Source organism: Panthera onca, chromosome E1, assembly GCF_046562875.1.
Source record: "Panthera onca isolate mPanOnc1 chromosome E1, mPanOnc1 haplotype 2, whole genome shotgun sequence".
Classification (NCBI taxonomy): Eukaryota; Metazoa; Chordata; class Mammalia; order Carnivora; family Felidae; genus Panthera; species Panthera onca.
The window spans coordinates 11,898,815-11,920,792 of NC_138352.1; the positions used below are offsets into that span (position 1 = coordinate 11,898,815).

Below are 21,978 nucleotides of genomic sequence, written 5' to 3' on the forward strand. Positions count from 1 at the left end.
CTCCGCCCCTTGCGCAGGGAGGTGGCCGGACGCCCCCGCAGCCAGCCCTCCACGCTGGGGGACGGCGTGGGGCCCTGCGCGGACCACGTGGGCGCCCCCCTCCCCACCGTCGGACACGCTGCGCCGGGGCCGCGGGGCGGGGCCGGGGGCGGGGCCGCGCCAGGTGCAGCGCGGGGCGGGGTCGGGCGCGCACCTCCACGGGCGGGGGCGGGGCCGGGCCGCCCCTCCTCCCGCCCCACCCCGCGCACTCCCGGCCGGGGATTAGCGACCCGGGAGCCCGCGCCCCGCGGCCCCGCAGCCACACTTTCCTGGGAGCGGCGGCCGCGGCGGCACCATGAAGAAGTCGTACTCAGGTGGGCGCCGCGGCCGGAGCGCGGGGAGGTGGGGGTGGGGGGGGGGAGGTCGGGGTCGCGGGACGCGCCCTCCTTACCTGGGCCGGGGCGGGCCGCCGGACTCAGGCGCGGGTTGTGGCGGGTGGGGAGTTCGCGCCCGGCCGGTGGACGCGGTCCCCACCCCGGGTGGGGGTCGAGGGGCCTCCAGGCGTTGGGCCCCTCGAGGGACCCGGCGTCCCCCTTTGCTCCCAGGCCGCGGGGCCCGCGCGCACGTGCGGGACACCGGGGCGGGGGTCGCGGCGGGGGTCCTGGCGCCCGGGCCCTCTGACCCCTGCACGGCCGGCCCCGCCCCCCACCTGGCCCACGGTTCCCTGGCGCCGTCAGCCGCGGGTCTCCCGGAGGTCTGGAGGGGGCTGCCGTGGGGGCCGCTGCCCCGGGCTGGCCCTACTTCCTGCTCGCTCTCCTAGCCCCTTGCATCCTCGCCGACTCTGCGGGCGCCGCCGGCCGGTCGGGGAGTTTGGGGTCCCGGAGTGCGCGGGGGGGGGGGGGGGGGGGAGGGGGGGGCTGGTGGAAGATTTCCTCCGGTTCAGCCTCCAGGGCTGGTGGTCCAGGCCGCGCAGCATCCTTCAGATGGACTGCCTGTACCCAGCGGATGCCTTGAAAGTTCGCCAAATGGGACCGCCCAGCAGCGCTGGGGGCGGGGGGGGGGGGGGGGGGGGCGGTGGGTAACGAGGGTTCATCCGGTGGGTCTCACAGCGCCCTCCGCGTCCTGGCACCCATCCTAACTCCACCAGTGGGCCTGCCCTCACTTGGGTGGAGGAGGCCTCGCTGGCTCTCATCACCCTGAAGTTCCATTTCACAGATGGGCAAACTGAGGCCACAAGCACTGAAGGGCAGGTCAGGGTAATCCAGATCTCTGTCCTCTCTCTTTTCTTGTTTTTTCTTTGTGGTTCCCCCCTCACCCCTAAAGGGCCCAGGCAGGATCCTCAGCCCTGAATTCAGTGGCATCTGCCCTTTTGCTCACCTTGCTAGCTGCGTTCTTAATCTATGTGGACATGAAGTTTTCTGCCAGGGACCCGTGACTTGATTTTTACTGATAAGAAGCCAGAATCATGGGACTCACTGGGAATCGAAGAGGCCATTTAGGCCACCCCCCTGCCTGTGGGTCATTTCTCAGTCTCCTGCTTTCCACATTCAGGAACCAAAATGAGTAATAAAGAATAACGTGTCTCAAAGAGGGTTACTCAGAACTTCCTTTAAAATACCCTTCTGGGTCAGTGGCTTAGAATGTCAAGGTTCACCCCCTTGTGGCCAACAGCGCGGCCCTAACCCGGCTCTGTCTCGGAAGCGTGGGTGCGTTGATGTGATGGTGGGGGAGGAGGGGGCTTCCAGGTGACATATCCTGGGCTTTGGCTCACGGCCTCCCTCCCCAGCATGCTCCAAATACTTGAGATGGATGTGGGCATTGCTGCTGCGTGCGGCCCTCTCCCTGGGATCGCTAGCCCTGCGCGGCCCAGGGACCCCTGTTTGCTCTTGCCCTTGTCTCCATACACCTCACGTACTGCCGGTGGGTCTGGACAGTGGGTGTGATCGGGGGTCCTCCCAGGTCACAGGTCCTTGGCTTTTTCCCTGGGGAGACTGTCCTACACGGATGCCAGAGGGCCCCCCCAAGCTGGCTTGACCTCTCCTCTCCTCCACGCTTTCTCCGCCTCCCCCCAGGTAGATAAAGACAACAAAGCTGAAGCTTTGTGCAGTCAGTGGAAGGAGAGTTTATGGGGGTGAGTAGGAACCAGCTCTTGTAAAGTTAGCTTCCGTGGCTCCTGTGTGTACCTAACGGGGCGGGGTGCTGCAGGATGGGTGCGGGGAGGGCTTGGACCCCTTCCAGTTTGTTCCCCTGCTGGCAGCGGTCCAAGGTGGGCTGGGTCACTCCGTTGTAGTTGTGTGGGATCGGACTGGAGGGGACTGGCCCAGGGGCGGGGTGGCCTCTCGGCCCCATTCTGAACACGCTCCCGTTCCCCTGGTGCCCCGGTTCCACAGGGCTGCTTGGCAGAAGTGAGACCGACCCCTACGTAGCATGAATGCCATGAAATTAAGGAGCCTCAAACGGTGTTAAAAATCCCCCAGTATTGAAAATCCAAGGACAACGAAGAAGGCTTTTATTCTTTCCTGGATTGAGTGGGATCGTTGCTTCTGGACCTATTTATGGGCTCGGAAATAAATGGAATGATTATGATGGTGTTCTCTGTAGAGCTGCCTTGGAGTACTCGTGAGTGTCTGAAAAGGGGAAATTTTTTTTTTAATGTTTATTTTTGAGAGAGAGAGAGAGCAGGTGTGTGCACAAGCGAGGGAAAGACAGAGAGGAAGACAGATTCCAAGCAGGCTCTGGGCTCACAGGGCAGGGCCCGACGCGGGGCTTGAACCCACGGACCGTGAGACCGTGATATGAGTCGCTGTTGGACGCCTAGCCAACTTAGCCAGCCGGGCGCCCCTGGAAATAGGAAAAAAATTGAAGATATGTTTTGTGGGGGGATCCCAAGTGTCTTGGGTCTGTACGCATTCGTTGAACACACACCGTGTGTTGGGCGTGCACAGGCAGGGCCGTGAGGGTACAGAGGTGATGGAAAGATCGTGGTCCCCGCTTGCAGGGAGCTTGCATGCTCCCTGGAGGGGCAAGAAGCAGGTGGATGACGCCCTTCCTGCCTGTGTTCCTGCGCCACACGGGCTCCAGATGCTACCCAATACCCTGGAAGCGGGGACCACGGGCGTGACGGGAGGTTTGAGTGGGCGGCCTTGAGAAGTGAGAAGCTGTGAGTAGGTCAGAGAATAAAAGGATCTTTCCAGGTGGAGAACATGGCAGACGCCCAGATGGGGCGTTAGGACAGCAGCTCCCGTGCTGCTCCAGGCTTGTCCCGGGCCCACCTCCCCTGTGGGCTCCAGTGGGCCAGGACCGATGTCCGTCTACAGGCCGCGTGGCCCCGTGGTTCGTTGCGGGGCTCCTGGAGTTAAATCCGAACCTGGCACCTCCCTCACTGCGGGGCAAGGTACTTGGTCTCGCTTGGTTCATTTGTTACATGGGGTCGACGCTGACTTGTGAAAATCGCGTGAGCTCGTGCGTAGAAAGGCCTAGAAAGGCCTGCTCTGTACCTTGGCGGCTATGGTCACCATCATTGTTTTATTTTTTTAAATGACTTTTGCTAAGTTTATTTATTTTGAGAGAGAGAGAGAGCAGGGGAGGAGAAGAGAGATGGAGAGAGAGAGAAGCGCCAGCAGGCCCTGCACGGAGCCCGACGCGGGGCTTGAACTCAGGAACTGTGAGAACACGACCTGAGCCGAAACCGAGGGTCGGACGCTTAACCGACCGAGCCACCCGGGCGCCCCTGTCTTCATGGTCCTCATCAGCAGGAGGAAGGAGAAGGCCGCGTGTCCCTGCCTTTGCCAGGAAGTGCAGGAGCTGTCCGGTCCTCCCCGCACCTCTGCGGCTTTAGAGGCCGGAGTGAGGCCCAGGCTTTTCCCGCAGCCCCTCGGTGTTGCAGCCGCTTGCTGCCTGAGTCCCCCGGGTTTTCTGGTGTTCTGAGTCTGGGGCTCCTCACTGCACACCAGGTCACACAGACCTTGCCCTCCAGTGTCCCCGGCTCCCCTGGGAACCCTCAGTGGCACAGGCGCTTCCCTGGGGCCCACGAGCCACAGAAACGGGGGACAAGGGGGTGGGCATTGGTCTGTGTGTGCACCGGCCACAGTAAGGAATTACTTGGAGATTCGTTGTGGCTTCGAGGAGATTCCCAGAGGGGTACCTGGCCTACCAGGGGTTAAAAAGCTCTGCCCTGTAGTGACTTCTCCAGAGGCCCGAGTAGGAGGCTGGACCCCAGGGCAATGGCCTTAGAGAGATTACGTCTGCAGCCGGGCTCAGAGTGGGCGGCCTTCTCCACACCCAGTGCCCTAGGAGCTGACTTATGGGAAGGGCGAAGAACCTCCGAGAACACTTCCCCAGTGAGCTAACCCCGGGTTGCCGGGTTGCCGGGTGAGTGTGGACAAGGTTCTTCCTCTTCTCTGTTCTGGCCCCTTCCCCTGCCCTGTCTTTGCTGTCCCTTGTCTCCTGGGGGCCAGGCCTGTTTGCTCTGGCTCATCTGGGGACGTGGGCAGAGAGAAAGAGCTACCTCGTGCAGTTAGCCTGTACTACTGCGGGCTGGTGCCCAGGACCACGGAACTTGGGGATCCCCGAACCCCACAAATGTGAGCGAGCTGACTGAGCCCGAGACTGGGGGCCGTCCCTCTTCCTGGCCTCCCGCAGAGACGGGGGTGACCTCCCTGCCTGGCCTTCTGGCTCGCCCCAGCTCACAGACACCTGCCCACCAGCACCTCCCAGCCAGGCCAGCGGGGTTCTGAGAGGCCAGTGTGAGGGACCTGAGTTGGAGGTCGCCCACCGTCTTTCTGGAAGCCCCGCTCTGCCCACCCACCTCCGTGTCCAAGCCAGGACAGGTGCAGAGGGGACGTGAGATTGCCTCTCAGGAGCAGAGGCCCAGAGCCCCGGCCCAGGTGGCAATGGGGGCCGGCCATGGGCGTGGAGCTCCCAGGTGGGCGTCTGCAGAGGACATCTCACCTGGAGACCCAGGGACCCCAGGAGGAAGAAGGCAGTCCCCTCCCCCGCAACTCCCTGGGCAGCCTGGCGAGACTCTCCTGCCCGCCCCAGGCCGCCCCACGTGGATGGGACCTGGGGGCGGGACCTTATTTCCGCAAGGCTGTTTGTCCACGGGCACTGTTGTGTGGGATATGCAGTTTGCCTAAGATGTACTCGATAAGGAAGGTTCAGCCCACGGCAGTGCAGGGCCCAGCCGGGGGCGAGGAGCGCCAGTTCCGGGGCGGATCCAGCTGGTGGCCTTGGGGGAGGGAGGGCTGGAGAGAGAGGCCCAAGGCCCCAGGGGTGCGAGCCTCGCTGTGGAGGGAGGTGACGGGCTGGGTTCCCGGCCCTCTGTGCTGGCACTGTTATCGAGGAATGCCCAGCTCTAGGTGTGGCCGGGGGGGGGGGGGTTTGGGGACATCAGTGGGGGTAAGTGGCGGTGCAGCCCCCTGGGAACCTGTAGACAAGACCACACAGAACCCACGAGACCACGGCGCCCACTGTGCTGAGGGACTCGGTCCCCCAGAGCGACCTTGGCTGAGCTGTGGGGTGCCTGTCCCCCCCGAGGTTCCTGGCCCATTTCGACTCTCCCTGTGGGTTCCGTCGCTCGTTCCAGAAGGGTCCACCGGGCGCTGCTGAGTTGCTGGGAAGGGCTCCCAGCGTCCTTCCTGTACCCTGGTGACTCCCACTGCGGCCGGGGAAGGGCGGCCTGGCCTTGGGTCCCCAAGGTTGAGCGTGGTACTCTGCTCCCAGCCCAGTTTCTCTCTGCCTTATCTCCCTGTCCCCACCCGGGGCCCAGGTCCACTGCAGTGGCGAAGGGGGTGGCGGCTCCCAGGCGTCTTGCCCTCTCGGGCCTTTTGGAGCTCTGTAAGAGCCGGGCTTTGTTCCCGTCCTAATCTGACCTGGTTCTCTGAAGCGTGACTGCTGGCAGCCTGCGGGCCTCCAGGGCGGGGAAAGGGGCAGCAGCGGCGGGGACGGTAAGATGATCCGGGTCACAGGGTGGCCCCGAGCCCAGGCCGCCCGCCTCCTCTGGCGGGAGCACACGTCACCGGTCGCGCTCCCAGCGATGCTGGCTCTACACCTGCAGAGGCCTGTCGTCTTGGGGAACAGGGATCCCCAAGGGCCACCCCGGCCCGCAGGTGTGGGCCCCAGTGTTGGGTGGGGCGAGGAGGGCGGGAAAGACCTCTGTCTTGCTGACTGACAACCCCCCCCCCCCCCCGCCCGGAGAGCCGCGTCTTGTGTCCTCCCTGGCCGGGGGTTTCAGAGTGGGGCCGAGCTAGGGCGATGGGGGGGCTTGTCCACTGCCCCCTTTCTGGCTCCTGGAGAGGCCTTGCTCGTCCTGGGCGGTTCAAGGGGTGGTGCAGGGATGCCCAGGCGGTGACTGGGCCTTGTGGGGCCCTCAAGGCTGCACCTGGGAATCAGGGCTGGCCACGGCAGCCGTGGAAGTCCCTGAGGGCTGTGCCAGGGCCCCTTGTCCCGGCCGGGCCAGGCGTGTTGGGGCAGCGGCTGAAAGGCAGGCGGCAGTGACTGCCTGCCCCGGTTGGAGACCGCTCCTGGGGAGTGTGGTTACCAGGAAGGGCTGGGCAGAGGCGAGCTGGCAGGCGGCCCCGGGCTCGGCCCGCGGCTCAATCTGACCTGCATCCTGGGGCTTTCACAGCCTTCCCGGTGGACCGTGCCTCCTGTTTCCACCGGGGATCAGATCCCAGCGGGAGAATAAAGCTCCTGTAATCCAACACCCGTTGCCTTCCTGATCAGCCTGTTAAGAACCCGGCTAATCAACTTCAGACGGATTTGGGGGTTAGTTTGTGAAAGTCGCTAACAAAACCGTGACTTCTGTTGCACAGAGGTGCCCCAGTGTAGACAGTGTGGGGAACACAGGTCGGGGAGAAACATCCCATTGCACACACAGGCGGCGCTGTGAGGCCGGGGAGGGGGAGGGGGAGGTGGTGGCATGGGGGGGGGGGGCGGGCTGAGTTGCGGCACACCCTCAGCCCTGGCGATCCAGTCCGTTCTGGATGGTCGCACCTTCCTGGGAGCTGGGGGTTGACACTTGAGCGGCCAGACCTTTGCGTGTGGACCTTTTTTGTTGTTGTTTTCTTTTTTTTTTTTCAATTTTTTTTTTTTAATGTTTATTTATTTCTGAGAGAGAAACAGAGCATGAGCGGGGGAGGAGCAGAGAGAGAGGGAGACACAGAATCCCAAGCAGGCTCCAGGCCCCGAGCTGTCAGCACAGAGCCCGACGCGGGGCTCGAACTCACGGACCGCGAGATCATGACCTGAGCCGAAGTCGGACGCTCAGCCGACTGAGCCGCCCAGGCGCCCCTGGTGTTGTTTTCTTAAAGGAAAACTTTCTAAAAATAAACGCCGTGCCTCTTACTCTCTCTTTTGCCTTTTCGACCCCCCTACCCCCACCCCGGCTGTTTGTTTGGCTCCTAACCTATGGCCGTTGTGAACAGGACGTGGGAAGGACAGATTCTTCAGTCCCATCGGTCATAACTTTTGCTTTTCGTGCACCCTCGGCCACACGCACAGGCCCACGTATCATTTGATTTGATTATCAGAGGCGGCTCGTGTTCCCTGGAAAAACCATTTTAATTCTGCTCCTTCCGCTTGAAGTCAGATGTCCTGCGTGGATCCCAGAATTGTAACTTCAGTGGCTCTCGGAGTGGATGTCCCGTGGTTGATGTAGCCATCCCTCCTAGCTGCTGACTTGCAGCCTCTTCTGTGATGGCTGGGAGTAGGCCCGGGACTCTGGTCGAGGGTTCTGTGCGGAGCCGAAGATCTTAACAGTAGGTGTGCTGCTAGCTGTGGGACACGGGCTGTTGCTTTCTGGAAATTTCTCCAGGTAATTAGCTTCATAAAACGTCACGCATGCCGCCGCCCTTTCTCCTTCATTCCTCGGCTTGCCTCCGTAGCCAGACCAGGGTTCCTACCGCTGGCGTTTTGTAAGGACATTGGATGAACAGAAACTGCCATCTGCTTCTCAGTCAGCTTCGAGGATTCGCGTGTTTGAAACATCGACCCCAAGTCCCTGCGTCCGAGCCCCGATCCCCAGGGGGGTGGTTTTTGGAAGTGGGGCCTTTGGGAGGTAATTCGGTTTAGGTGGTCTTGCGGGTGGGGCCCCCGCGGTGGGATTGGAGTCCCTGTAAGAAGAGGAAGAGACCAGAGTGTCCCCTTACCCGCCACGTGAGGATAGAGAATGTTTCTTATTAAAGCTCAGTAAAAGACTGGCCCGCTTGCCTACAGGGCTTGACTCCTGTCTCTGGCTGGCGAGTGATGCCAGGAGTACCCCCTTCTCTTTGTCCCTCCTTTGGCCCCATGAACAGGTGCGTCTGGACCCTGGGAGGTGTCCCTTGGCTTCCTTGGGCCAGCCTGAGTGCCCTAGTCTTGGGGCCAGTCGCCCCAGGTGACCAGTCACCTCTCCTGATGACCATTCCTTCTGCTGCCTGGTTACTCCCGCAGAGACTCCTGGAACTCCAGGCCGGTCAACAGCGCCGCCTGCCCGCTGGGCCTCTGTGGGTGCTGACTCCCCTCGCCAGCCCTTCCCGGGCCTCTGCACCCCTGACCCCACCTGTCTCTGTGGTTTGTCCTCCGGTTATGCTCTGATCACCATCCAAAGCTTGGATGAAACGCCGCTGCCTTTTGGGTGACCCGGGGGCCCATTAAACAGTGGGGCCTGGAGGCGGACGAAGCCTTTCGCCGTGTTCTGGGGCACCTTCCTGCTGCCCCTTTTTGCCGTGGTCGGCAGTTTCTGATCGTAACCATTCTCCACGTTACCCTCGATCTTCCCGGGGGTCCGTCGGCCCTTTGTTAACCTCCTCTGTTTCCCGCGTGGGCCGTTTGCACTGGTGTCTCACCAGGAAACAAATCGCTTGAGGACTCGGAACCGAAGGGCTTCAGGGTGGGGAATTTGTCACACGGGCGGCAGACAGGAGCAGCCGGGGGCAGATCCAGGTGGCGTGGGGCGTATACAGCTCTTGAAAAGTATGAACGTGATTTCTTGTTAAGGATGAGAGAGGAAGTGACAACACATCGCGAGGTTTATTTTATTTTTGAAGAAGACTGTAGTTTGTTTATTTTTGTTCCTTTTCTTTGAAACGTGTATATATTTTTGGGAAAGAGAGTGTGAGCGGGGGACGGGGGGAGAGAGGGAGATGCAGAATCCGAAACAGGCTCCAGGCTCCGAGCTGTCAGCACAGAGCCCGACGCGGGGCTCGAACTCCCGAAGCGCGAGATCACGACCTGAGCCAAAACCAAGAGTCAGACGCTTAACCGACCGAGCCACCCGGGCGCCCCGAAAAGATCTGAGTCTTTAAGGAATCTCTGCGCCCGACGTGGGGCTCAAGCTCACAACCTCAACGGAGCCAGCCGGGTGCCCCCAAACTGTAAATTTTAAACAGCTGGCATATACCATAAGCACCAGAAATTCCAGAAACCTAAGAATGCTTCTATCAATCAACTACTTGTCCTGTCTCCAAAGCAATGTTTTGGTTTTTTTTTTCTACTGTTTTGGCCACATGCTCTGATCGCTTCTTTTACCTGAGGACTTGGTCATATCATTTATTCCGAACAGAAAGAGAGAGAGAGGTAGAAAGAGAGAGAATAGAAATTTCATTCATCTTCCTGGTTAATCAAAGTTTATTTTTTTATCTTCAGTAGTTGGGATGCATTAAAAAGTGTGACTTCACAGTTTGTGATATTGCCACGATCTTTGCCCTCTAAACACAAGAATTCTGATCAATTCTATTTTGAAGATAATTTCTGTTTTTAAGAAAGACACAGAAAAGTATGGGACATTGCGGGGCACCTGGGTGGCTCAGTCGGTTGAGCGTCCCACTTTGGCTCAGGTCACCATCTCGCGGTTCGTGAGTTCGAGCCCCGCGGCAGGCTCTGTGCTCTCAGCACAGATGCTCTGTTCCCCCCCCCCCCCCACTTCTCTCTCTCTCTGCCCCTCCTCCACTTGCGTGCGCGCTCTCGCTCTCTCAAAAATAAAAATAAACCTTAAAAATAAAAGTACAGGGCATTTGTAACTGTACCTTCATTCCTGGCCGGGGATACTTGTCGTTTTGATTCAACGTGGACGAGAGCTGAATTCTCCGCTTACAACTCTGTGTCTGGTGATTGGAATGGTTTTCCGTAGACGAGCTTCTGGCTCCATACGTGCCACATCTTGCTTCTCCCCCTCTGCCCACATTTTTCCGGCATGCACTCGGGCCACGCCCCTGCCCTGCCCCTCTGACCGTGCGCAGCGCACGGGTGGGGACGGGAACCAGAAGGCACATCACTGGACTCCCACCGCGGAATGGCCAGCGGTCACCTAAGTAGACGCAGAAAGGTGCGAGCTGTGTAAATACAACCCAGCTGAGTCCCAACTACATAGCTTTCCATCCAACCTCTCCTTGGCCGGCACCCCCAGACGGCAGTACCCCTCCGGTGGCTCCTTGCACAGGAGGAGTGTGTTGGGCAGGAGCTCAGAGTGGACACAGACAGGGATTTTAACCGATTGGATTTAAGGTATTTCCTGGTTCGCACATTTTGCAACAACGTTTGACCGTGTCGACACGCGGTCAGGGCCCTTCTCGGTGGCTTTGCCGAGACGACCTACAGATCTTCAGCAGCAGGAAGCCACCCCCATCCCCTCCCTGCCAGATCGGAGGGTCAGAGGGAGGAGGTCCTGTCACCGGTCCAGAGTCCCCCGACGCTGGGGACGAAGGCGGGCCTGCCTGACAGGGGCTACAGCTTTCGGCAGAGGCCAGACGTGACCTCCCAAGGCAGAGAGAGCGGGAAGGAGGTACCCCGTTTCTCCCTTGCTCCCACCTTCCGCTCTCTTCCCAAGCCCCTCGCTGGGTGGCAGACCGGGGGACCTGGAGACCTCTTCCCGTGGATGGCATCTCTTCTGTCACTCAGAGGAGAGCCTGGGAGGGCAAGGGATGATGCTTGAAGATTATCTGTTGTTTATCTGAACTTCAGATGTAAAAAATTTTTTTTAACGTTTGTTTATTTTTGAGGGAGAGAGAGAAAGTGGGGGAGGGGCAGAGAGAGAGAGGGAGACACAGAATCCGAAGCAGGCTCCAGGCTCCGAGCGGCCAGCCCAGAGCCCGACGCGGGGCTCGAACTCACTAACGGTGAGATCGTGACCTGAGCTGAAGTTGGCTGCTTAACCGACTGAGCCCCCCCCCAGGCGCCCCTGAACTTCAGATTTCACCGGGCAATGTAGTTTCTACGGGTGGGGCCCAGAGCCCAGATGCCCCGCTGGTGAACCTTTGAGGGAAGGGCTCTGTGGGTCCTTGGTCAGCACCGATGGCTGTGTGACAGACGTGGCCATCTGGTGACACCTCTTCCCCGAGGTGTGAGCCAGATGCCCGCGTGGAGGGGCCCCAGGAGCAGCCACGGCACTTTGGGTCACCGTCGTGTCCCCCGCTCCCTGGACAGTGCCCGGTGCAGAGTAGGCACTCAGTGATCTTTCACGAGTCTGCATCTGCCAAGATGCTCAGACAGGCTGAACACCCGCCCGAAGATGTGGTCCGAGCTGGAGGAGGACGTGCGCCCTGGTTCCTTGCCGCACACGCAGAGCCCTTGCCGGCGACGCGGTCACCGCCCGGGGCCTTCTCTTCCGGCCCTGCAGCCGGGCCCCAACCCTGAGCCGCAGCAACCGCGGCCGAGGGCACCGCACCAGAACCAGCGGCCCCTTCTGCTGGCGCTTGGTAGCCGGGCGGACCGTGGGCTGGGAGCACCGCCAACACCGGAGAGGGGATGGCAGGTAGGGGCGGGAGTCCGAGAAGGGACTAGGACCCCTGGCTTCAAGGCCCGAGGCTTTGCAGAAAACAGAACTTCCTGCAGTATTGCGTCCCTTGCCCGAGCACGTTTCCAAAGGCAAAAGGATTGCTCGCCACGTGGGAGAATACGTTGAGGTTTGCTTCGATCCGCAGCCCCAGCTGCCGGCCTTGGTGGGGAGAAGGTTCTCTTGAGGGGCGCGGGGGGCGGTGGTGGTTGGGGCACCATCAGGAGGGCATCCGCACCTCCTTAGTGTACCTGTCCAGAGCACACACACTTCCTGGCAGCAAAGGCCAAGGGCAGAGGGTAGGAGAAGAGGGAGGAGGTGTTATCTCCTTATCTCAGGTTCCTCTGAAGATAAGCCTGGAATTTGACTCTTTACTCCCACCTGCAACCTTGACTTGGGGGAAGCCCTTCACAGCTTCTGTGAGCACTTGAGCTTGGAGAAAGGGGGGTAAAGACTGTGTGTCCTGCCCCCCCCCCCCCGCCCTGGGCTTGAAGGAGGAGGGGACCGCTGGGTAGGGGCAGGCAGCTCTGGGCCAAGGTCGCCGGGACCTCCCTGTCCTTTCCTGAGAGTCTCTCATGAGTTTGAAGCAAAAATTGAAAACCGATTCTTCATTGAAAACGGACCCCTTCCTGCAAGGCTCCCTTTTGAGAAAATGGTGACTTTTAATTGGAGGAAGGTCCTGTCCAGACCTCCTTTGCCGTTGGCACAGAGCAGAACGGGGTGCATGTGTGTGTGTGTGGGGGGGCGGTGTCCCCTCCCCCGGGGTCAGGGTGTCTGGGCGGTGCACGACCCCAGCGGGGCTTGGGGCCAGCCGCCAGATCCTGGGCGGAGGCAGCGGCTCTGAGACTACGTGTGGTGTTCCAGTCATTAAAAATAATCACGAATAATAACCTATTAACTGGAGAGTCTAGTTAAGTTCCTCAGTGCCTGCTTAACCATTTCAACCTTGTAATTTCCCGGGTTCCATCACAAAAACGTGGTTGGAAGGGAAAGATAAAATGTCTTCACGCCCTGCCCTCCCTTCCCCGGGCAAGCTCCCCAGTTCTGTGACACAGGCACCCGGGCTGTGCCGCCCCTGGGGGGTGTGGCAAAGGGGCGAGAGGGGCACCAGGCGGTTTACCTGGACCCATTTTTGCTGCCTGGAGGCGGCCCCCACCCCAAACGCTGCTCCTACGAGGAAAATGCCTCGCGGACCATCCCCGTTCTCCCAGTCTTGCGTGGGATCCTCGTCTTTCTCTCGAGGCCCGAGGAGGCCCCGCGCATCTTCTGGCCTCTTCTTTCCTGCTCTGGAACGCTGCGTTTTCATTCTGTTGGAGCCGCCGGCCCGGGCTGAGTCCCGCTTTCCACTCTCTGCTGACTTTTGTCTCATCTGAAGCGACTTTCAATCTCGTGGGCTCTGTCTGCCACACTCTACTGGCGTTGGTCACTGGTCTGGAGTTTGTGCCCACGTGGGAAATGGCCTTTGGCCCGGCCTCCGAGTCTCTGGGGCGGCCGGGTCCGGGAGGGCAAGCACCCGGAGTCTGAGCTCCCCAAAGCCTGGCTGTTTTCTCTGGATCTAGAAAACTGCCCACCTTCCCCTAACGTGCAGATCGCTGTGGAGACCAGGAGGGTCTGGGGGCTTCCCTGAATTGGGAGGGAGTAAGGTAGAGCTCCTGGAAGAACTTTTTTTTTTTTTTTGGCGGTGGTCGGGGCATAGCAGCGGCCTGGCCGGAACGTGCCGGGGGCCTCGGTTACAACTTCTCCTTCGTTCAGATGCATCGGCTCTGGGCCGCCGAGCTCTCTTAGCTCCTAATTATAGGTCCCCAGGTTCAGGTTGGCGTATGCAGCAGGTGAGCGATAATAATTTAAAAATTGTTATGACTGTGATGAACCTACTGCCGATGGTAATAATTGTCTAATCTATCGGGTGCTTCCCTTGTGCTCGGGACTGTGCCCAGTGCCACGGCGTGTGACCTCATTTCGTCTTGGTCCCCGTGCCGCCGCCCCGGGACGGGGGGGGGGGGCTGGGGGGAGTGATGAGGCTGGAACGGATAGGGGTGGGTGTTATTTTCCCGGGGCGTGCAGCTCGCACCCGGCGAACTCTGGATGTCACATGGCCTCCTCTCCTTCTGAATATGTTTTCTTTTAAAATCGCATAAAAATAACTCCCTTCTCAACTGGAACAGCGGAGCCCTTGGATGTCCTGGAGGCCTTTCCAGCTCCCTCTGCGCCGGACTCCGACGCGGGCCCGAGGAATGAGGTCCAGGGAGCTGGATTTCAGTAGCTCTTGGCCGCGGGTGTCTCCCGGGCGGGGAGTTCGTCGGAGGGCGGGAACCCCGGGCCCGCCACCTCCCCGGCCCAGCAAGCAGCGTGCCCGGCGTCCTGTCTGCGCCAGGGGCTGCCTGGCACCAGCCGCGTGTTTGGGGAAATCGGAAAAATAAACAGCACAAATAAAACACAAACTCCACCCAAGAAATCTGAGACAGATGCTGTTGCTCTGGCCCCACCCGCGGGCTCGGGGAGGAGCCAACCCAGAATGGGGCTTGAGGACCAGACGCCCTGGTGGTGGGTGGGGGGGGGGGGGGGGCTGAAGAGCCCGAACGGGTCCTTTTCCCTTCTACCTTTGCCTGGAAGCCGCCACAGGGGCACGGGTGGGTGTCCAGCTGGCCCCGGGCGAGTCACAGCCGGAAGTGAGTCAATCCACAGGAATGTTGGGCTCATTCCTCCTCTGTTCCTCAGCCCGTACTGTTTCCATACTGGGGACTTGCTGGATTTACAGGCACAGCTGTGGCTCATTGGTGCCACTCTTAGCCCGACGGCGGGACCTCTGAGTGGCTTTGTGTGTGTGTGTGTGTGTGTGTGTGTGTGTTGGGGGGTGATGATCATTCTCGTGGGTTGTCACATGCAGTGTAGCTCCCACTCAGGCGTGTGGAGAGAGCTCACGGCCGTCGTGGTGGCCGTCGGAGGCTGGGGATGCCCACACTCCCGCCTCAGCAGCCTTGGGGGCAGGGCCCGTCTCCCTCCCGCCGCTCCCAGCCCCGGGGAGCCCACCAGAGCCACTGAGGGCCCCACCCTCTCCGGGTCCGAAGGGAGCAGTCAGTTCTGGAAGCCCAATGCGGGACTTTCCCGCCCCCAAGGGCCTGAGGCCGCGGTCCAGCCCCGATGGGCAGGGGTGGCCTGCAATCCTCGTGTTCTGGGCGGTAGTCGAGGAGGGACGGTTTCCATCACTCGGCGGTGAGCAGACGTTTCATCGGGGTGGCCGGGCACCCAGGGTGCTCGCGTGTCTGCGGGGTGAGGTCACAGAGCGGCGGGGAATGGGCTCACGTGATGACGGAGGCTGAGGAACCCCAGGGCTGCGGCTGCAAGCTGGGCGCCCCGGGAGGCGGGTGCCGCAGTTCAGCCCGAGGACCAGGGGGGCCGACGCCGTGCGTCCCAGCCCGTGGGCAGGAGAAGACCGGTGTTCCCGTCAGGCCCAGAGCACCCCCCTTCCTCGGTCGTGTCCGCACCCACCGCGCCGAGGGGACGGCCTGCTGTGCCCAGTCTGCTGATCCAAACACTAACCTCACCCAGAAACACCCAGAGATCACGTTTGACTGCATATCTGGGCACGGGGGGATGCAGTCATGTTGACACATAGAGTCGGCCACCAGGTCGCCGACGTGGCTGGGGCGGGCCGAGGGGGCCTTCCAGGTCTCGCTTCCCTTGTCTGAAATGGCCCTGGTGGCACCTGCGTCGTGGGGTGCGCGGGGAGTGGTCATAGAGCCTCCGCGAGCGGAAGTGGTCGTGACCTCACAGCATCCCTCCTCCTCCCTGCCTCCTTCGAGGGTCCGCTTGGTCGTCCCTGCCTCCCAGAGGCCTCGCTGGTCACTCCAGGCCCTTGAGTCTCGCGTCCATGCATCTCTTGGTGGTGTTCTGTGTGGGTTCAACATTTGGGGCACATCCTGGGGTCCTCCCCAAGCTCAGAAAGAGACCTGGGCTTAGCGGCAGGTAAGAAAGACCCTGAAGGATGCACTGTACCCATTCTGCTGTCACTGTCTTCAGACGTACAGAGCATGGGTGTCCCCGGGGAGCTGCACATGAAGCCAGGTCTGTGGGTCACCCTGCGTGGGGCTCTGGCACCTTCAGGAACAATGCTGGCTGCCTCCGCTTCCCGGTGGTCACCGTGTCGGGGGGGGGGGGGGCGTTTGTGGGACGGATGAGTGAGTGAGCATTGTAAGAGCCTCTCCGGAAGACCGCGAGACGGGAGCAGGCATCTCTGGCCCCGGCATCCTGGGTGGCTGTCAGACGGCGGAGGCTGCGGGCAGGTTTCCGGGTTAACCCTGATGAGCGGGTCCTTTCCCCGCTCATCTTGCCGTCTGTGGGGAGGGCCTCTGCCGGCCAACCTGGGGTGTCCCTGCGGCTCTCCAAAGGACGGCCTGGTTGCCCAGGCGGCACACTTCCAGAGCTCCGTGAGACCTGGCCGCGGTAGCACGCTCCCCTGCCCCTCCCGTGGATACCCTTCCTGGCAGCTTCGGCCGGGCTCGGCTTAGCACCTCCGCAAATCTCCTCGAGTCAGGACTTGCCTGCCATAAGCCTCTCCAGGGAGCACGCGCTGGCCCGAGGGGTGGGTGCCGGGATGGAGCGTGTGCAGCACGAGGCGGTGCTCATCTGGGGCTCCGTTCTTGCTCCCCGCTGGGGGGTGTGGGGGAGGACCGCTCGTCCTCCACCCTCCCGGATCCAGCCCGGCCCTGCCCGGCCTCAGAGCAGTGGGGGGAGGGGGGTGGCGTCAGGGACCCTGGTGCGGGGAGATCCCGATTCACAATACAGATCGACGTGTGCCATCCCAGGGGGTGACCAGTGCCTGACCGGGGGCCAGCACCCCTCACCGTCCTGCGGACAGTCAGGAAGGCATGATGCACTGGGCCAAGCCCGCATTTTAGAGTTGGACGGACTTGGGTTCATCCTGGGCTCAACTCCTAGGAGCTGTGCGACCTCGGGCAGGTTCCTCGACCCGACTGAAACTCGGCCGCAAAAGGCAGCGGTCAGAGTTAGGTGAGAAATGGGTGTAAAGAGTCTGGCCCGGTGGCCGCCAGTGGCCGGTGTCCAGATGGCAGTGGCTGTCCTTGCAGGTGGCTGCTGGGCCTGGGTGTCGCCGGGGAGGACGAGGACCTCTGGTTTCTGGTTCTGGAGCCCGTTGTAGGAGCAGAGGTGAGGGCGTGCCCGGTGTTAACCACCCGCCGGCGGCCGTGTGTGACCTGTGCCTTCTGCCCCTGTCTTTAGGAGTCACGCGGACCTCCAGCAACCGTCTCCGGAAGCTTGGCGACCCCACGGGCCCAGGTAAGCGGTGTGTTAAGTCATGGCCTTGCCCTCTCTGCGGCCTGGCCCTCTCGGGTGAGCAGGGCCCCTCCTCTGCTGTCCAGGGAGACGCCGTCTTCGATGGCTCTGACGCAGGTCGCGTTCGGGCCCGGCAGAGGCGTGTCGCCAGGGGCTGGGGCAGCCGCCCGTCTGTAGGTAGCACGGAGGGAAGGCGCGAGGTGCCGAGGGCGGGCCGCCCGCGGGAGGGCGGCTTTGACTCTGAGCACCTCTGAGCCAATCGGCCCGTGACCCCTGCGCCTGCTCCCCGTGACCCTGCGGAAGGAAAGGTGCTCCCGCGACAGAGCGAATAGGTAACCAGTGTCAAATTAGCAAGCTCATGATGGTCACGGCCAAGCTATTCTCTTGGCTCTTTCTGTGCGTGTTCATGCTGGTGGCCCCCTTTCAAGGAGGATGTCGGGGCCCGGAGATGAAGGGACTCACCTCTCCCAGAGCCCGCGTCCCACCTCCGAGACCAGCCCTGCCCAGTCGCACTTCCTGTGATGGTGGAAAGGTCCTGTGTCTGTGCTGTCCCCTGTAGGGGCCGCTAGCTACACGTGACTGTTGACCGTCTGAAGAATCCATTAAGTTTAATTTATTCGTCCGGTCGCTTGCATAGAATTCCTTAATTACTTTATTGTATTTATTTATTTATTTTTTAATTTTTTTTTTAACGTTTATTTTTGAGACAGAGAGAGACAGAGCATGAATGGGGGAGGGTCAGAGAGAGAGGGAGACACAGAATCTGAAACAGGCTCCAGTCTCTGAGCGGTCAGCACAGAACCCGACGCGGGGCTCGAACTCACGGACCACGAGATCATGACCTGAGCCGAAGTCGGACACTTAACCGACTGAGCCACCCAGGCGCCCCCTTAATTACTTTATTTTAGACGAACTTCCAGCTAAGGTCTTCATGTAGCTAGCAGCCAGATCTTTCTGGCGACGCCAGAATTCCTTGCCCAGACGTTCCTGCGCCTACTTCCGGGGCCAGCGCAAACATCCCCGAGGGGAGAGGTGTCACCTGCCCGTGGGTGGGACACCTCCAGGCTCGTGGGGAGGCCAGGGGCAGCTCTTTGCAGGGAATGGGGGTGGTGGTGTCGGCGGGGTGTGTCTGTACAGGCTGGGATGTCCACACGGCCGTGTCTGAGGCCCCGTGTGGTGCAGGATGGGGCCGGGTGTGGGAAGGGAAGGGTGACGCCCGGCTGGAGGTCTGCAGGGCGGCCGAATGATTCACATCCGTGGTTAAGCAGGAGCTCCGCCCACCCGGGGCCACGTCAGGCCGCTGACCACTGGACCGCCCGGCCGCCTCTGCCTTCCCCGGGGAACTTTTCTCCGGGACCCCTTGCCTCTGCAGCTGGGCCGCTTCTCGGTCTCCCTCCCTTCCGCCAGCGGGGCTGGGTCTGGGGGCCTGGTCTTGTGACGGGCTGGAGACCGGCTCCTGAGCTCGGGGGTTGAGGTCCTGGGAGACTGGCGCCCCGGGCCGCGTGGACGCAGCCTCCTCTGGCCAGCGCCTCCCCGCGCTCAGACTGGCCAGTTCTGTGCCGTCAGCCCTTGGCAGCCGCTAGCACGGCTCCACTTGGAAGCCTAAGGCATAATTTGCCAAAGCCCAGAGCTGCAAGTCGGTGATCTGGGTTTCGCCTGGGACCGCCTGCTGACACACGGAATCCTCTCTGTGGGGGCCTGTGCGGGCTCCGGCCCGGGACACCCTTTCCTCGTCTCCCTGGCTCCTTCTGTCAGCCCTGCCGTCCTGCAGCTGAGACCTCGGTCCAGGCGGGGTCCTGCCCTGGACCCCCAGCCTCTCAGCCCCCTCGCCCCGCCCCTCTGACCCTTGTAGGATCCCCGTTGAGAGCCGCCGCCCTCCCTCCCCCACCCCCCCCGAAGCTTGACCTCCTGTCCCACACCCTGCCTGGTCTCCCGTGTCTGGGACCTTGGACCCCGAGTCCTCCAGAGGCCTGCTTTCGTTCAGGTTCTTCACGGGGCTGTGTGTGGGACCAGGCCGGGGACGGCCGTTTCTGGCACAAGCCACACCCAGGTCAATGCTTTGACGAGCTCACTCACTCGCGGCTCTCTTTTATAAAAATGGAATTGGTACTGGGGCGCCTGGGGGGCTCAGTCGGTTAAGCGTCCCACTTCAGTTCAGCTCACGATCTCGCGGCTCATGAGTTCGAGCCCCGCCTCGGGCTCTGTGCTGACAGCTCGGAGCCTGGAGCCTCCTTCGGGTTCTGCCTCCCTCTCTCTCTGTTCCTCCCCCGCTCACGCTGTCTCTCTCTCAAAAATAAAGAAACATTAAAAAAAGTAAAAAAAAAAAAAAGAACTTGGTTGACACGTAAACGTGAAAAGTAAAATAACAGAACGGCTGTGCCCCCACCATCCGGCGTGAGTTATGGGGTATCACGGGTGCAGTCTGAACCCCTGGGGTGACCCTCCCCATGCCCACCCCTGCCAGGGTGACCACTTGTTTGAATTTAGAACCGGTCCCCGTCGGGCGTGTCTGTGGTCAACACACGTGGTCTCATGTGGTCTCTCGTGGTCTCGTGCGGTCTCTCGTGGTCTCGTGCTGAAGACCAGCGGCATCACATCGGGTGTCCAAGGGGGCGGTGGCCGTTTGCTGCTTTTTGCTTTTCCACGCGACGGGATGGCTTTGGGACCTGTCCACGCAGGGTCCACGTAGCTTTAGTTCATTTATTCTGACCGCGGGCGAGGGCTCCTCCCTGCGGGCAGGCCGAGTTGCCTGTCTACCCGCGGGCCTGCTGCCGGGGTTCCACGGAAGGTTCCTCCGTTACAGGCGCTGTTGGGAACATCCTCACGTGTCCCCGTGCCCACGTGTGTGACCCCAGGCGGATCGTCTGGGCCGTGGGGATGCCCACACTCAGACCTCCCAAGTGGCCTTCCGGTTTCTTTTCCCACACTCTGGGCCTCTAGCAGCGTCTCTGGGCAGCCGCTTCCGGGGCCACTGTCTCGGGCCAACCTTTGCCCTGGTTCCCACAGCGCACCCGGTCAGCTCCCTCACCTTCTGCGGCCCGGCCCGCCAGCCTGCCCGACTGTCCCCGGCCGGGATCTCTCAGAGCCTTCTCTTTCTGCCCGTCGTGTGTGTTCTGGGTCCTTCTCTTCCTCCTTCAGACACCTCTGAGGTTGGTGGCCTCATCCCTTCTGTAGGAGGTTGAATCGTGTCCCCTGAGGATTCACGTTCACCCAGAACCTCAGAGAGTGACCTGACTTGGACATCGGTCTCTTCCGGGCGTCGTTGGTTGGGGATCTCGAGATGAGGTTCTGCTCCTGGTAGGGTGGCCCTAAACCCCATGGCTGGGGGTCCTTCCAAGAAGGGACATGGCACACAGGGGACGTACACGGGGGGAGAAGGCCGCGTGAAGACGTAGGCAGAGCTGAAGTAAGGTGAGCACTCCGGGGGGATGCCGGGACTGGGGCTGGAAGAGACCGGAAGGGTTTTCCCCACAGCCTCTGGAAGAAGATCAGCCCCGCCGATGCCTTCATTTTGGACTTCGGCCTCCAGAAGAAGAGAGAACGGGAGAGAACCCGTTTTTGTTATTTTAAGCCCCTGTGTTTGTGACGATTCGTTAGGGGAACCTCAAGTACCTTCCCGCTGGGCCGCTGTGGGTGGATGGGGGCTGTGTCTCTGCCCTCACGGGGGACGCCTCACAAGCGGGTGCCCCCTGGGATCTCGGGCGGGTTCCTCCGACACTCCCTCCCTGCCCGTCTTTCTGTCCAGGCTCACGCACCCCTTCCTTGTCCCGGGCCCAGTGAGCCCTCAGCCTCACGTTCAGGACCCCTAGCTGTACGTGGGGCCCGCCGCCATCATTGTGGGCACACAGGCAGGAGGGAGAGAGCGTGCCTCTGTGGCAGGGAGCCGGTCGAGGACGACACTGCCAGAGCCTGGCTGACCGCGGGCAGGGCCGTGGGCTCTCAGAGGCTCCCCTCGATAGTACTTCTTTTCCCATGCACCGACACCTCATTTCCTTTGTTCCCGTCACGTCTCAGCCTGACCGTCCACCCAGGTACTCAAGCAAGAAATCGGTGTCTCCTTAACCTCTGCACCACCCCCAACACCCTCTTGTCAACCCCCCCTCTCCCCAAATGGCCGCCTCTTGGCCTGGACCTGGTCAGGCCTCGGTGTCCCTCCTCACGGCACCCCTTCTCCACACGGAGGCTGCCCTGGTCCCATCAGCATTCGGCAGCATTCGCTGAGACCCGGCCGTGTGCCCGGGCCTGGGCCAGAGGCTGCGTCCGTGTGATTATTCGGAACAGACCTGGTCATGATCCTCCTGCTATTAAGGAAACCTTGGTTCACTTCTCCCCACAGGCTAAATGGAACCCAAGTACGGTGGTCATGACGCTTCCCAGCCTGGCCCGGCCCCCTTTCCAGGCCCTCTCTCCCGATTCCTCCCTCCATGCTCTGGGTGCCCTGGCCATCTGGCGACCACGCTCTGGGACGGGCTGTGCACCTTCTCGTCTCTGAAGGTGTTCTCTCTCCACGGTAACTTTGACCCGGCCCGTCAGTCTCCGTTAGCCTGCTGGCCTGGGGGGTCTCGGGGTCCTCCCCACCCATAGGGCTCCATGTTCTTACGGCACATAGCTAGCAGGCTGTAAATACTGTGGACTTGAACTCGATAGGAGAAGCTTGGGACGATGGGCCAAAGAAAGAGTTTAAAATAGAAGTATCCGCCTTCTTTTGCCTTGGCTGAAAAGTAGCTTTTCTCTTTGTTTGTCTTCTGGTGAAGACATTTATGGAGAATGCGATGTCTCCGGGGAGAAGGAGGAGGAGGAGGAGGAGGAGGAGGAGGAGGAGGAGGAGGAGGAGGAGGAGGAAACCCATTCAACAGTAGGCACACGTGGCTGCCATATTGAACGCGATAGATATAGAACATTTACATCATCGCAGAGCGTTCTGTTGGGCAGCGCCGGTCGGGAGAGTCCACGTGTTG

The 21,978-nt window shown here is 61.2% G+C and overlaps 1 protein-coding gene across 2 annotated transcripts in view; it reads left to right on the forward strand.

The window, feature by feature from the left end:
• Window positions 1-231: 231 nt before the first annotated feature.
• The window catches only part of SEPTIN9 (septin 9), a 145,052-nt gene continuing 123,305 nt past the window's right edge, over window positions 232-21,978 (forward strand). Inside the window, exons 1-2 of one of the 2 annotated variants that reach the window (XM_078438097.2) lie at window positions 232-353; window positions 16,967-17,023. In XM_078438097.2, coding sequence (XP_078294223.1) covers window positions 335-353; window positions 16,967-17,023 — 76 coding nt within the window. In that variant the 5' untranslated portion in view covers window positions 232-334. The remainder of the gene's footprint in view (window positions 354-16,966; window positions 17,024-21,978) is intronic. The other variant, XM_078438098.2, reaches the window with a different exon arrangement.